At 45.1% G+C, this 14,149-nt stretch overlaps 1 protein-coding gene across 1 annotated transcript in view; it reads right to left on the bottom strand.

Moving 5' to 3' along the window:
* Positions 1-14,149, bottom strand: part of LOC126540572 (rifampicin phosphotransferase-like) — a 119,050-nt gene that overhangs the window by 71,949 nt on the left and 32,952 nt on the right. Inside the window, exons 7-12 of the mRNA XM_050187411.3 lie at positions 13,126-13,178; positions 12,047-12,099; positions 10,201-10,316; positions 6,558-6,705; positions 6,268-6,323; positions 5,873-6,003 (exon numbers count right to left, since the gene is read on the bottom strand). Of these exons, the coding sequence (XP_050043368.2) occupies positions 5,873-6,003; positions 6,268-6,323; positions 6,558-6,705; positions 10,201-10,316; positions 12,047-12,099; positions 13,126-13,178 (557 nt within the window). The remainder of the gene's footprint in view (positions 1-5,872; positions 6,004-6,267; positions 6,324-6,557; positions 6,706-10,200; positions 10,317-12,046; positions 12,100-13,125; positions 13,179-14,149) is intronic.

The following is a 14,149-nucleotide window of genomic DNA, read 5'->3' as shown; positions in this document are numbered from 1 at the left end:
ACCTCGTGTCTTCCAGCACAGCAGCCCTATGCTCAGCAATCTGGCCCCCGCATCCTTCTCTCCCGCCATGCCACTATTTGAAAAATCTGGCGCGTGCCTCACGTGGCTGATTCCTTCCCGCCCCCGTTCCTTCCTAGTGGCCTCCAGTGTTTTGATAGGTTCTGTCAGACATCACTGCCTCCGCTATCGGCGCAGATTCTACGTCGGTTGCTTGCCGACAAAGTCTTAATATCAGATTTCTCTTTCGCACTGTTCGCTAAAAAAGAATGCCACTTTTGAGTGAGTGTAATTATATCGAAAATGATATGTGTGTAGAGTTCGCATGCCCTGCATTTATTTTTTTTAAGCTTACGACGAACTTTATAGAGTTAATGTGATTACTCTCAGGGGCATCTACGATGGTGGGCATCATTGTCTGGAGGTTTCTTGATAGACCAATATTTTGATTCTTACGTTATTAAACATAGAAGAGCGCGTAAGTATATGCAATATGCCCCCCGATACAGGGCGTGCGTATGATGACTGTCTATATAAAGTGACTTATGGCTCCTTCTTACGCGCACATGCTTAAGAACTGTATAGTGGTCGTGCGCATAGCGTTCTAGTCGTTAAGGGAAAGCTTAAGGCTGCCATCGTTTTGCTGTCGAGCTCTGATTGCAAGGAGCGTGACGGGGCGTGGACGTGGCTTTCTTTTCATCGCTTTGCAGCAAGCTGACAGCGCGTCCCGCACATTCCGCGTAAAAACAATTGTGCGGCTTTACGTGCCAAATCCACGATCTCATTGCGAGGGACGCTGTAGACGGAGACTCCGGAATCATTTGGACCACTCAGGCTTCTTTAACGTGCACCTAAATGTAAGTACGCGGGTGCGTTCGCATTTCGCTCCCATCGAAATGTCGCCGTCGTGGCCAGGATTTGATCCCGCGACCTCATAATTTGCAGCGCAACATCATAGCCGCTGAGCGACCAAAGCGGGTAGCTTCGGGTAGACGCATTAGTCAAGAATGCGAAGGCAACGCAGTTTGCTTCCATGCCTAATCGCCTTGTATGTTAGCGAATGCTTCAAAAAACCTGCTCCATAAATGTCTCAAGCAAAATGAGTTTTCTGAGAGCTTTCGTGGCGGTGCTTCGCAAGCTATCCCGACAAGGAAAGAAGCAAAGCGACGCAGCTCATTTGCCAAATTGCAGGGCTCCTACAGAAGAAGGACGACACACATTAATTAGCTACGTCTACCGCTATGTACAGGCGCTGCTCACGCTGAGCATCAACGTAATCGAGAATATATTATTGCGAATAGCATTCTTTGCCATCTTCAGCTGGTTTAAGCCTACCTATCTATCAAGCCTCTTACTCCGACCAAGTGAAAAAACATTATGGGGTTTTACATGCCGAAACCACTTCCTGATTATGAGGCACGCCGCAGTGGAGAGAGAGAGAGAGGTATACAGGAAGACAGGGATGTTAACCAGTCAATAGTCTGGTTGGCTACCCTACGCTGGGGGATGGGAGAAGGGGAAGAGAGAGAAGGGAGGACTCCGGAAATTTCAACCACCTGGGGTTCATTAACATGAACCTAAATCTAAGTACACGGGTGTTTTCGCATTTCACCTCCATGGAAATGCGGCCGCAGTGGCCGGGATTCGATCCCGCGAGCTCGTGCTCAGCAGCCCAACACCATAGCCACTGAGCAACCACGGTGGGTACCCTCTCTGTACCGTCTCTGTACATTCTCTGTGCCCAAGTTGTCTACCTGCTTCGGACACTAGGCATGTGCTCCCGGTCCTTATGCGTTGTGGTCCTTCCATTGTCCTCATTCCAGCTTCGTGACATCTTACTTTCGTCATGTCGTTACCGTGACGTGTTTTATCCCTACCTACTACGCAAATTGTCTAATATCTTGGATCACTAGGTATGGGTTTGTGTTCGTGATGCGTTCGTGCTCGTTGCATCACCGTCATTCTAGCTTTGTTATCAGACACTCACCATGCCGTTGTCCTCACACCACCTTCGTCACACAGCCATCATGTATTCGTTGACGCAGCAATAGTGATGTCATTGTGGCCATTAAATCGTCGTGATTCCAGCTTCGTAATTTGACTCTCGTCATGCTGCCCTTATCAGTCCTTCTACTTCGACCCAGTGGTCCAAGTTCTCCAATAGCTAGGGTCACTAGGTAGGTGTACGGGATCGTGATGCCGTCGTGGTCGTTGTGTCTTCGTCATTCCAACTCTGTCATCTGACTATAGTCATGACATCGTCATCCCGCCATCCTCCACACACAGTCATCATCATGCTGTCGTTTTATCATTATTCTCACCTCAGTAACGTCATCCCATTGTCACCATGTTGTCGTCACAAGTCCTTCCTCGTCCAATCAGCGCCAATCTTTCTTGGTCATTTTAATGTGATCATGATGTCGTTGTTCGACAGTCATTATGCTGCCCTTGTGAGGACATCATCGTCAGGCAGCCGCTATCATGGTTCAATTGTCAGCCCGTCCTCGTAATTAATGCCGTCGTGGTCGTGCCAACATTTTCACTCCAGCTTCGTTATCCGGTTCTCTCGATTCCGCTGTCGTCAAACCATCGTCGTCATGCAAGTTTTGTGGTACAGTCATCATCATCCCATTGCCATCACACATTCGTCGTTATTCCATCATCCTCATGCCGTTGTCATGCCATCGTCGTCATTGCATTGTCGTCATAAAGTCGTCGTCATGCATTCGATGTCATACCGCCGTCGGGAGGCTGCCACGGTCGTTCATCAGTGTAAATTCGACATATCCGACTCTCGTTATACCGCTGTCGTTATGCCATCGTCGTCATCTAGTCATTTCACCATTGTCATCACTTTAGTACCACCATCCCATTCTTATCACGCCGTCGTCTTCATGCCGCCTTCATCACTACATCTACGTCATTCCTTGTCCCTCATTCTATCGTAATCATGCTGTCGTCATTCAATCGTGATTCTGCCACTGTTGTCATTCTACCGCCGTCATTGCGTCGTCGTCACACAGGTACTGTTATGCATTCGTTGTCCTACCGTCGTCCTCATGTCGATTAGGCCATGCCATCTTCGTCATTCTGGCGTCTTCAGCTGACTGCCATCATGCCGTCGTCGTCCTCTTATCGTCCTCAAACCATCTTCAGGTTCTCGTCGTAGTACCATCGTCATAATTTAAATAGCGATATCTCACTGTACCCATGCCGTCGTTATTATACGCCTTTGTCGTTCGATCGATATCATACCTTCGTCATTGCGTCGGCGCCATAAGGCCTTAGTCATGCCTCCATGCTCATAATCTACCTTGGCAAGCGAGTGCCGTAGCAAAGTTGGACTACGAGGTGTGACACAAAAAAACGAGACTGGTCCAATAACTTATTGTACTTACTGAATCAGTTCTCTGTGACATTATCACCTTCAAGGTATTCCCCTTTAGCATTCACACACTTCTGGATTCGGTGCTGCCATTCCTGGTAACAGTTCTGGAACGAGGTTTTCGGAAGGCCCTTCAGCGGATTCTCCGTTTTTGCCTGAACCTCTTCAACTGAGGTAAAATGGGTTCCCTTTAAGCAAGATTTAAGTTTAGGAAGTAAAACAAAGTCGCATGGAGCCAAATCAGGTGAATAAGGCGGATGCCCCATCACAGTAATGTTGTTGCTGGTCAGAAACTGCTTGACAGATAGGGCCGTCCTGGTGCAAGAGCCATCCATCACTCCACAGCTGTGACCTTTCTTTCCTAATTTTATCACGAAGTCTTTTTAGTACTTCAATGTAGTAGTGTTGATTAACAGTCTGACCACTGCGAACCCACTCAATTATTACAATTCTGTTAATGTCGAAGAAGACAATTAACATTGCCTTCTATTTTGATTTTGACATGCGTGCTTTGTTGGGTCTTGGGGATCCTGGAGACTTCCACTGCATTGACTGGCGCTTACTTTCTGAGTCATAGGTAAAAATACATGTCTCATCACATGTTACAACAGACTCCAACAAATTTGGCTCGTTTGCAATGCGTTCTAACATGTCCATACACACGTCCTTACGGCACTGTTTTTGGTCAACGGACAGAACCTTTGGAACAGGCTCCGCACAAATTTTCCTCATGTGTAATTCGTCCGTTAAAATGCGTCGAACAGCTTCCCTGTCCAAGTGAACCAACTCCGCCACTGCACGAACGCTTAATCTTCGGTCACCACTGATCACATCCCGAACTTTGGCAGTGTTTTGGTCGGTAATCGCTGACCTTGGGCGCCCAGCATATTCATCATCTTCCACACTGACCCTTCCCCCTGAAAACCGCTTATGCCATTCAAACACACGTGCCCGATACAAAGTTACATCTCCATAAGCCTCGGTTAATATTTGAAATGTTTTCGTGGCTGATTTCTTAAGTTTCACAAGAAACTGGATGTTGATTCGCTGTTCGATTTTTACATCAGACATTTTTCCGGCAGAATGCAGTTGCACATGTTCACTCAATGACGCAGCACTCCCAACTGGCGTGATCGGTTCCGTCGAAACTGGGCCCATGAATAGAGGAGGTGTGTGGGATTACGTCAGCAAAACAGTTGTTGCCAACTCCACTCTTTCTTCATGCTACACACTTAGCCTCGTTTTTTTTTTTTGTGTCACACCTCGTATATCGGAGTATTTGTGATGTAGCTAAAACAACTAAATCCTCATAATTGCCTATACACGTATTCAATAAACGGGACTTCAGGAATCAGATCAGTCGCTACATTGCCCAATCGCTATTCCCATTACCATCGGCAGTCATCATCAGATGACTTCTCCCGTAATTTTTTACAGAGGATGCTCCAAGAGACTTCTCTACACGTATGTAAAACACGTTGCATAAATATGTTTTGTTTTAATATTTGAGTCATCTTTTCAGTACCTAAACTCTTCATGTGGGACTCGGCTGCTCTATCGCGGCTTTGTTATGAGGCTCGAGGTCGAGTACTCGCCGTGTATGTCGTAGAACGGCACTTACAAGCTGACATGTCACTCGCAGCAAAGCAAGCAAACATGCAGCTATTTTTCTTTCTTTTGTGCATAAGATGAACCCATTACATTGCAAAAACGTTGAATATTCGAATTGCAATCTACGAAAAACAGAATATTTTATTACGATAACAAGTTCCAAGCTGCCTAATAAAAGGACAGTTCCGAATCTAACGTTCTGCATGGCGAACGTTTTCATGATGTTGTCGAAACGTTGCCACAATATATATAAGAACATACCTCGACGAAAAATCCGGGAATAACAGAATGATACAGCTCAGAGATTACGTTATACCAGGATAGCCGGGAAGTTGTGTCCAATCACACCGCTATCTTGCTTTTTCTTTTTGTCTTAAAGTTACCGTTATCAGCAGTGAATGTTTTAGATGATTCTCTGCCTCCCACTTCTGAACAATAATGTCACGTCAACTGTGCTTCCAGGCGGGAAAAGTTCGAAGACGAGAATAAGTCAACAACCGCAGTACAACGGTTTATGAGAAATCAGGATTGTGAATGTTCTGCGAGAACACAAGGAGCCAGTATATGTGCTTTGTTAGCGAATCACTTAGCCGAATATTTTAACTACTACCGGGCCATCACCCGTAGGCTGCACCTCCACATTTGCTTCTAACAATGACTGTAATACGATCATAGCCGTCATAATTTACGTCCACTGCAAGACTACGGGCTCTTCGTGCTCTCCCGTTAACCTCGTCTCCAATTACCACTGCCATGTGGCAGCAGGCCCAATCCTATACCAGCAAATTTGTTTACGTGAGGTGTCTGCATAAAACTTCACAAATGTCGCGGATATAGTAAACGCATGTTGAAAGATTTCAATAGTAGCATTGTGCCCACCGACTTCACTTCTCTGGCAATGGAGTCCAGCACTGCTAGCGATGATCCCTTGCCTCCCGTCAAGTCCGGCGTCTTGCTGCATTGGTTGTCAATATCTGACACAAGCGGCGACTCTCCAGGCTGCTGGTGTTCTGCACACCACCGGAAAAGAACGTAAACGAAAATCGATTGTTGCGTCTGTGAACACGTTGGCGTGGGTAAAAACAGGGACGGCCACCTTATCAGCTGTTCCAGTTCGCCTGGCACCGAAAACTCTAAAATTGTGCTTCGATTCGGGCGCCATTATCGGCGAGGGAAGCGAGTTTTGCACCAAAAGTGTACACCCTCGGAAGCACAATTCTTAACGCCATAAATTCGTTCTACACAGGAAAATTTGATTCTTACCGACCGCTTACCTTCAATAACCTTGTGCTTCAAGTAACCTGGAATGCTGCAAGTTCTTCGTTGAGGCCTAGAAGAAAGATGGTAAAGTTCTAATTCATGGGTAACAGTCGAGATTGATGTGGCTTGTCAGAGTTAGAGAAACGCTCGCTACATCAAACTTAAACAAGGTAAGTTTCATTTGTTCTTGTTTTATGTGGAGTATGTGTACCATCGACCATGTGGGCCTTCTCCATACCATCTTTCCTCGAACTCTAAACTACTACATTAAACAAGTACACCAAGATTACGCGTGTTTACTTACCTTTTAACGGAAACGCTGATGCCACATGCGAGATATTGCTCACATTTGAGGTCAACCGCAGTGACGATGACGCTACAAGCACTGTCTGCGGTCTGGAAGACCCAGTCAGGTGCAACGTTTCGTACGGTAGCAAGTAGAGTATACGCACCTGCATAAAAATTGCATGCTCAAGAAGGCCGTCTATGGAACAGAAGGTGAGCCTCAATCAGTTACCGTATGGGCATTGTGAGGGGAGATGTCAGAACAGCTGACTGCGTAACATGCAAGCCATATATGTCAACGTATAAGAAAAAACTGAATGGCAGTTTCGCGGTAAATGCGAGATAATTGATTTATATATATATATATATATATATATATATATATATATATATATATATATATATATATATATATATATATATATATATATATATATATATATATATACATATATATATATATATATATATATATATATATATATATATATATATATATATATATAATCTTCGAAGCTCTTCCATGCCCTCTCTACCACGTTATCGGCTTCCCACACTTTGCACACACACATTTTTTCCTACATTTTGACACTCTTAATGGTAACGCATTCAACACGAAGAAAATAGTTGCATCTGAAAATTGCGTAAGCCAGAAAACTGTGGACATTGCTACATCGAGAGCTATTCGATAAATATTTGTAATCTTCGTGCTGTTGCATATTCTAGGGCTTCTTATTTTTACTTACCGCATAAGGCAAGAATTTATCTTTTTTGATTGTATATCACTATACAAGGGACCAGGGGCAGCCGGCGCGAGAAATCAACAATTAGAAACCTCCTGTTCAGCACAGAGACATACGAGACCCCCAGTATAATTCCCTAAAACCTCCTCTTGAATATCACAAATATTTCCCCAGTATACTCCACGATAGGCAATGTTCAGTATAGCTGGGGCGCTATGACGTAATACTTCCAAATTTTTCTATTCCAATTCAGCAATCAGCCCTCCACGATTGGTCAATAACTTTTTTGGACCACCCCCACTTAACATGTCTGTGACGCGACGTCACGAAAACCATGATAGTTATCCATCTGATATAACGTGTACACACTGATTATGCATGATTTGATCGAACGAAAGAAAAATAGTTATTTCTGATTCAATCCCTTTTCGCCTCGGCTATTGGCCAAAGTTTTCGCGCTGCACCGACTTCACCAGCCAGCCACGCGACGTCACAAAACCGCAAAAACTCACAGCGCCAAAGTGATGTGTACCCTTAAAGATGCAGTAATATGTCGAAAAAAATTGAGCTTTCTTCTTAATAGCCGCAGGCCGCCCCATTCCGAAAGGAAAAAAAGATGGCTGTCGCCGATCGCTCAGGCACTGGCTACTCGCACCTGCCGGAAAGCATGGGTGTATTTACGTATAATAAAACTTTTTGCGTGGCTGCGTAACGTTTTTGAGCACTTTCGGCATGTTTACAACCTCGTGCTGCCAACTCTTCTCTGCTGAGGATCCATTTTAGCACCATCCTTAAGCTTCCGTTGCATGCCGCCGCGATTTTCGAACAGCCACCGCAAGTTAAATAAAGAAAAGCGGACCAATCGCAGACACCGGCGCCAGCCTCTTCATCCGGTTATCGGTTTTTAGTGCACTGGCTCGGCCCCACCAAATCCATCTCCACTTGAGCATGCTCCTCGCCAGTAGTAGTCCCAGTGCCAAGTCCCAGTAGCCTGAATACTGTCCAAGAGGCTTATTGCAGGTAAGCTACCTCTAGGTGCTTGTTTTTAAACGCAGTGCGGCCTTCATTCTATATAATATGCAAGATGTCTCTTGAAAAATAATTATATACTGATATTCCTCCTGATGACACGTGTCGGTTCTTCTTTTTCTAAACTAGCTTTCCTATCTTTTCATAATTTACCATTTAGTGTTCTCAGGTGCCGTAAACATTTTAAGCCGAGCCCAAGTCCTTATTTTCCTTATCTTTGCAATATTTGGGATTCTTTCATGGCGCCTGATCTCATTCTCCGCAAAGCATGAGAATACGAAGTTAATTAAGATAAGATAAGATACAATAAGATAAGCTACACCATAAGATAAGATAAGACAAGATACGAAGATAAGAAGTTAATTGGCGACATGGGCTTGGACGCTGCGCCCAAACAATGGTGTAGCTTATTACTGAGTCCACGGGACACGCTATTGCAGGCGACACCTCCTTACTGCATAATATACGCTCTTTCTTTCGGTGGTGACTTTCAGAGCAAAAAGAACTGCTGCTAAAGTTAAAGACATCTCACCAGACGACATCGACAGCCGCGGAACTTGCTGCTCTTCCTAGCGCACTTCGGATACTTCGTAAAGAACCACCTAAAAAATTGGGTGTTTTCTGAGGCTCCAAAGCAGCTCTACATTGCTTGCGTTCCGGCTGACGCCCTGAGCCCTACGAAGAACTAATTCTAAAAATACGATAGCTCCTTCATCACCTCGTCGAGCGAGGACACGGCGTCACATTTCACAGGCTCCCTAGCCAGTGTGGCGTAACGGGCAAAGAACATACCGATGAAGCAGCTCAATCTGCTCATGAAGACAGCGTGCTGTAACCAATCCCGCTATCAAGAACAGATGCAGCAGCGAAACTTTGAATGCTCGCAAACGATGCCACACAATCGCTGTGGTGCACACATAGCCACCAGCACACACGTCTGCATCGACTGAACCCCTGTTGTCGACTTAGTCCTCCACCTTAACTATTCTGGCCCGCGACTGCAGTACTACGCCGACTGTGTCTTGGTGTCGCTTTTACAAAGTAGCTTGCTTTCCGCATCAAAGGGAAGATAGTGCTGCGTGTGACCACTGCGGCAGTGAGGGAACTACTAAACACTTTCTTTGTCGTTGTCTCCCATACAGAGCACAAACGAAGTCGCTCACGACCGCGTTGGCCTGTCTTGACCACCAGCCGCTTTCGAAGCAGACAGTCCTAGAACATCGGCCTTTGCAGTCGTCTCACCACAAGTCGGTCAGGGCACTCTTGAAGTTTTTGCGTTCCGTTGGCCTGTTAGACAACATATAGTTCTCACGCACGTTCCCGGTCTCCTGTTTAATGTGTCCATTATCTTCCTATCTTTTACATCTTTCATTCCAGCTTACCCTTTCCGCTGTGCAGGGTAGCAAACCGGAACCTCCTCCTGTTATTCTGCCTACGTTTCCCCCTCCGTTTATCTCTATATCTCTCTTTTTTCACATCTAATGCTCTTCAAGTCTACAATTAAGCAGTTTAGAGCTATATGGCCCCCTTCAGTAGGCCTGTTCCTGTCAATATGAAACTGTGGCATGAATATTCTCAATCATGTTCAGTCATTCCTTGTTGGGTGGAGCGCTCTACAAGCCTTCTATTGCCGCAATGCCTGCTGAATTTGCATTGGTAGTCGTGATCCCCAATTGAGAATACGTCCTCCTTGTCTTTTGTGGTCAGGTTTCACGTGAATAGAATAAAGTCAAGAGTATTCATGGTCTTTATGAACGTAACGCACTCCTGAAGCGCCGTATTTAGCTTCTTGGTCAGAACATCGGAGTACGCCCTCATCTATACTAGCAAACTCGCTCTCGCACACTTCTGGAATGAGTTCCGCGCTTGAAACTCATTATTTCTACTCACCGCTTCGTAAATGCAGCTTGCCACGCTCAGCGTGCAATTCTTGCTTAGTTTCTATGGCTGCGTAGTCGATAGCTCGCATCTCACTTGCAGGTGCGTAGATTGATCCATAGTAAATGCTGGAAAAAAAGTGAATGAGTTTATTTTTCATGCAGTGGTATCGGTTACCGAAACCTTATTGCTGCCTTCACGGCACCACCATGGGTTGTAGTCACTGTCCAAATGACTGCCCTAAAGCAACCATCGCAACACTGGTGGTCCGCGTCAATACACCAAGCGACAGAGAAACGAAAGTGTTCCCTTACAAAGCAGCGCGTTACGCAGGAGGCAACGCGAAAACAGCGGAATGGTACATGCGTTCAAATTTTCTACAGTCACATCCAGACAACATTCTTGCGGAGAGACGAAAAAAAGACAGAGGCTTTTGACATACCCTAACACCGCACATCGCCACGTGTGCTTCTCGTGCAAAGACCTTCTGAAGAGCGGTGGCACACAAGGCTCGTAGTGCCGAAAAAGGCACATCGGCTTGTGTGTCGATTGCAAAGAAGTGCCGCTTCACATGCAGTGGTGGTTGCAGCTATACACCCCAGTCGCTGTTCTGAGGGAAGTTGATTGATCAACTCATTGTTACGCACATTCATGGCAAAGAAAAAGACGCTAAGCAGGGCAATTTCCGGGCAAGTCGATAGGCTTACCGCGCCTGCAACGTTACTGCGATTACCACTGAGGAGTCACCAAGATCGTCAAGTCTGCGCACGAGAGGTCGTCACAGGGTGCGGACGGACACAAGATGGCAAAATATGCTAACATGATGCACTGTATGTCGAGATGAGACGATGAAAGAAAGTAATTGCGCGACATCAACGCATATTTACCGCGTGAAGTATGCAGCTATCTATCAGTGTTGTTGTATTTCGCAAGTGGCGAAGCGGGCATTTCAGTTTTTTCTTAGCAAGTAGGGTATATGTAGGCATAGGATGCTAAAGGGAGGTACTCCACTGAGAAAACATGTACGGATTAGGGATTCCGCTCTCTAAACTCAATTTTCTTCTCCGTCTTAGAAGGTAGATTGAAGACTGCACGCAGCGTTTTCTTTTTCTTTTGTTTAGACGAGCCTGTGGTTCGCATGTGGACCTTCGTACACACGCGAACGTGTGCGTTCTACAAAGTGTATGTGTACAAAGAGAGAGAAATTTATTCACAAAGAGGCAAAGAGGTCGGCCTGAACTATAACTTGCTCTGGCCCTGCTACTCAACTCTGGGAAAAAAGGACGGGGAGGGAAAGGGCTGATGAACGATGATGATGGTATAAGGAAGAGATTCGTATATACAAATTCACAGAGTTGTAGCCTGTCTAAAGCCGTGGGTCAAGCCCAGTGGCTTGGAGAAAAGCTATAGTGGCACTTGTTATCAGGGCTGCACTATTTGCATTAGGCCAAGGACCTAAAAGAAACTCGTCTGATAGCGGCCTCTTATGGATCTTTGCAGTGGAAGATACCAGTTCTGTCGTTCTTGCGCGTACGCGAGACCCACCCAGAATATATTATCAAGTGTCTCTGGCACCTAACAGTATTCACAGTTTGGACTGTCACTGCCACCTATATCAGTGTACGTGTAAATTCTCGCCAAACCGGGTTTTTACAACAGCAACTTCACATTTGTGTCTTGAGTTCTCGCAGCCATCCGAGAAGTGAAAAGGACTAAATACGAACTCGTTCTGGTCATGGCGCGGACACAGAATAACCGTATTTGCCATTTGTATCGTAACTCCATTGTATTTGCACCTCGAGAAAAAAATTGTGATATGCTACAGCAGCCATCCCCGTAGTTGCAAACATTCACTCACCCATTTTTGCCTCCGTAGTTGTTTGTGCGAACCAAATGGTACATGTCTCCATTCTGAAAGAAGGAGACAAAAGAAAACCAAGAAGGCGTCAAAAAAGAAGCCACAAAGTGGCATATGATCATCTAGCCTATTGGTCAACATTCTCTATGGACATTCTCTAATGACAGCGAATACTAAGCGTATACTATTTAGATTAGGTGAGAAGATATTGAATAAGAGTAAGAGGGGAAATATCTGCCGTAGAAATAAAAGAGAGGCACTAAAGAGCATTAGTCGCTCTCCTAAAAAAATGATGATTGCTCGATTAGGCTGGCGAACACGTTTGAACAGATTTTACGACGTTGTCATAGAGTCACATTCGTCGCAATGGTCTGCGCAGTCTTTAGCGGGGTCTTCGTAATGTGGGTGCAGAACGCGATTCATACATGTCTTTTTTTTTTGTATTTGCAAACGTGGGGCCTGAGTTTGGTATTTTTGAGCCTTGAGGTCCTCCCTTGCGCAGTAGAAAGTGGGCACTTTTGGGTTCGCTGTCCATCTGTGCTGGCCTGATGCCCATTGTATTATGGGAGGTTTTCCGAAATTTCTGACATCAAAGTACGTACTTCCTCGCCGAGAGGGTAGAAAGGCATGGGAAGTGAGCGGTCTCTGAAAGATCGGTAAGACCATGGACTATCCGCTTGCAGGTGCTTTTTCGTGGCTTGATCATATCTATGCCAAGCACAAAGCTATGCGTGCATGACCTACGTCAATTTTTCTCACTCCATATTCCGCCCGTTGTTGGGGGCACAAACATTAATTTTTTTACTGAAAAATAATTGCCCCTATCATGGGTGCCTTTTTTCTTAAAAACACTTTTTAAAGAAAATGTAGGTTTTATTTTAAAATCTTTTTGATGTAAGCCACAATTCAATAACCTTCAGTGACGACTTGCAGACCTCTCAGTATTACCGGCATATTTGAGCATTTTTGCAATATAGAAGCAATCACCTAGGCGTCAGTGAAGTTTTACGTGCGAAATCTCACATTGGGTAGGAGAGCAACGATTGGTACAAAAACTAGAATCTGCAAATAGTCATTACCTCAAGGAAGCCGAAGTGGTGGTTCTCCTCACAAGCCCCATCGAGTAGGATACCTAGAAAAAGACGTATTTTCCATTATACCTTTAACGTCTTCAGGCAGCACCATCGTACTTATCGGAAGGCTGAGAAATTGAACGTTGTGGGAGTTGTGCCAGGGATAGATACAATTTAAAAAAATAAAGTTACTGAAGGAAATGTATTAAACGACGGGGTTACATGTCACTAATGCAAAACATTCAATTAACTGAATTTGACAGGAAGCAGTAACGTAGCCTCCACCACAATCGTGGCGCTTTGGTGGTAATATTTCTCCAGGTTGATTCTTGCGATTGGGCTCCTACTTTAGGCATGACTGTAGGCGTTCCTCAAATAGCCCTACTACCATCACGAGAAGGCCGCTGTTTTTGCTCTTCGTTAATTCTCTTCACTTCCGCACACTTTTACGCTGCCCCGCTCTTGGAACAACGTCGTCCTTCCGTCGCCATGGCCTTTATCTTTTAAACGGTCACCGTGCCACATTTGCACACATTGTTTCCGAAGCAGCACACTTGAAATACATCTTGTGTTATTATCGTTACCACTTCAGCAAACAGAAGAAGTCGTCATCCTTCTTTTAATGGCATGCACATAGGGAGACGTTGGCACCAACATGTGGGGCCAGCTGCTGTTTTTCCTCTGGATGACGTTGACATCACGTATTTCCGCATATTCGTCTATATAATGTACTAATAGATAATATCAGCAGAGTAAATTAATATTTTTAAAAGGACACCATAGGTCGACACTGTTTAAGTGGCCTCATACTAAGTGTCGGAGACTCAGCAGATGCAGTACACATAAATAAAATTTGACATGATACAGAAGTGCATGGATTATAGATACGTACAATGCGCCAACATGAAGTCAGTGTTGTTTTCACCGGAGAAACTCACGCGTAATTCTTGCACTCGTATTCCTCCGCAATATCAGTGACCTTCAAAAATGCTTGAAGAGCAGTCAACGCACGTTTTTCGGGAGTACTTAT

Source organism: Dermacentor andersoni, chromosome 2 (assembly GCF_023375885.2).
Source record: "Dermacentor andersoni chromosome 2, qqDerAnde1_hic_scaffold, whole genome shotgun sequence".
NCBI lineage: Eukaryota > Metazoa > Arthropoda > Arachnida > Ixodida > Ixodidae > Dermacentor > Dermacentor andersoni.
The sequence above is the reverse complement of the archived record's forward strand: the minus strand, read 5'-3'. Positions and strand labels throughout refer to the sequence as shown.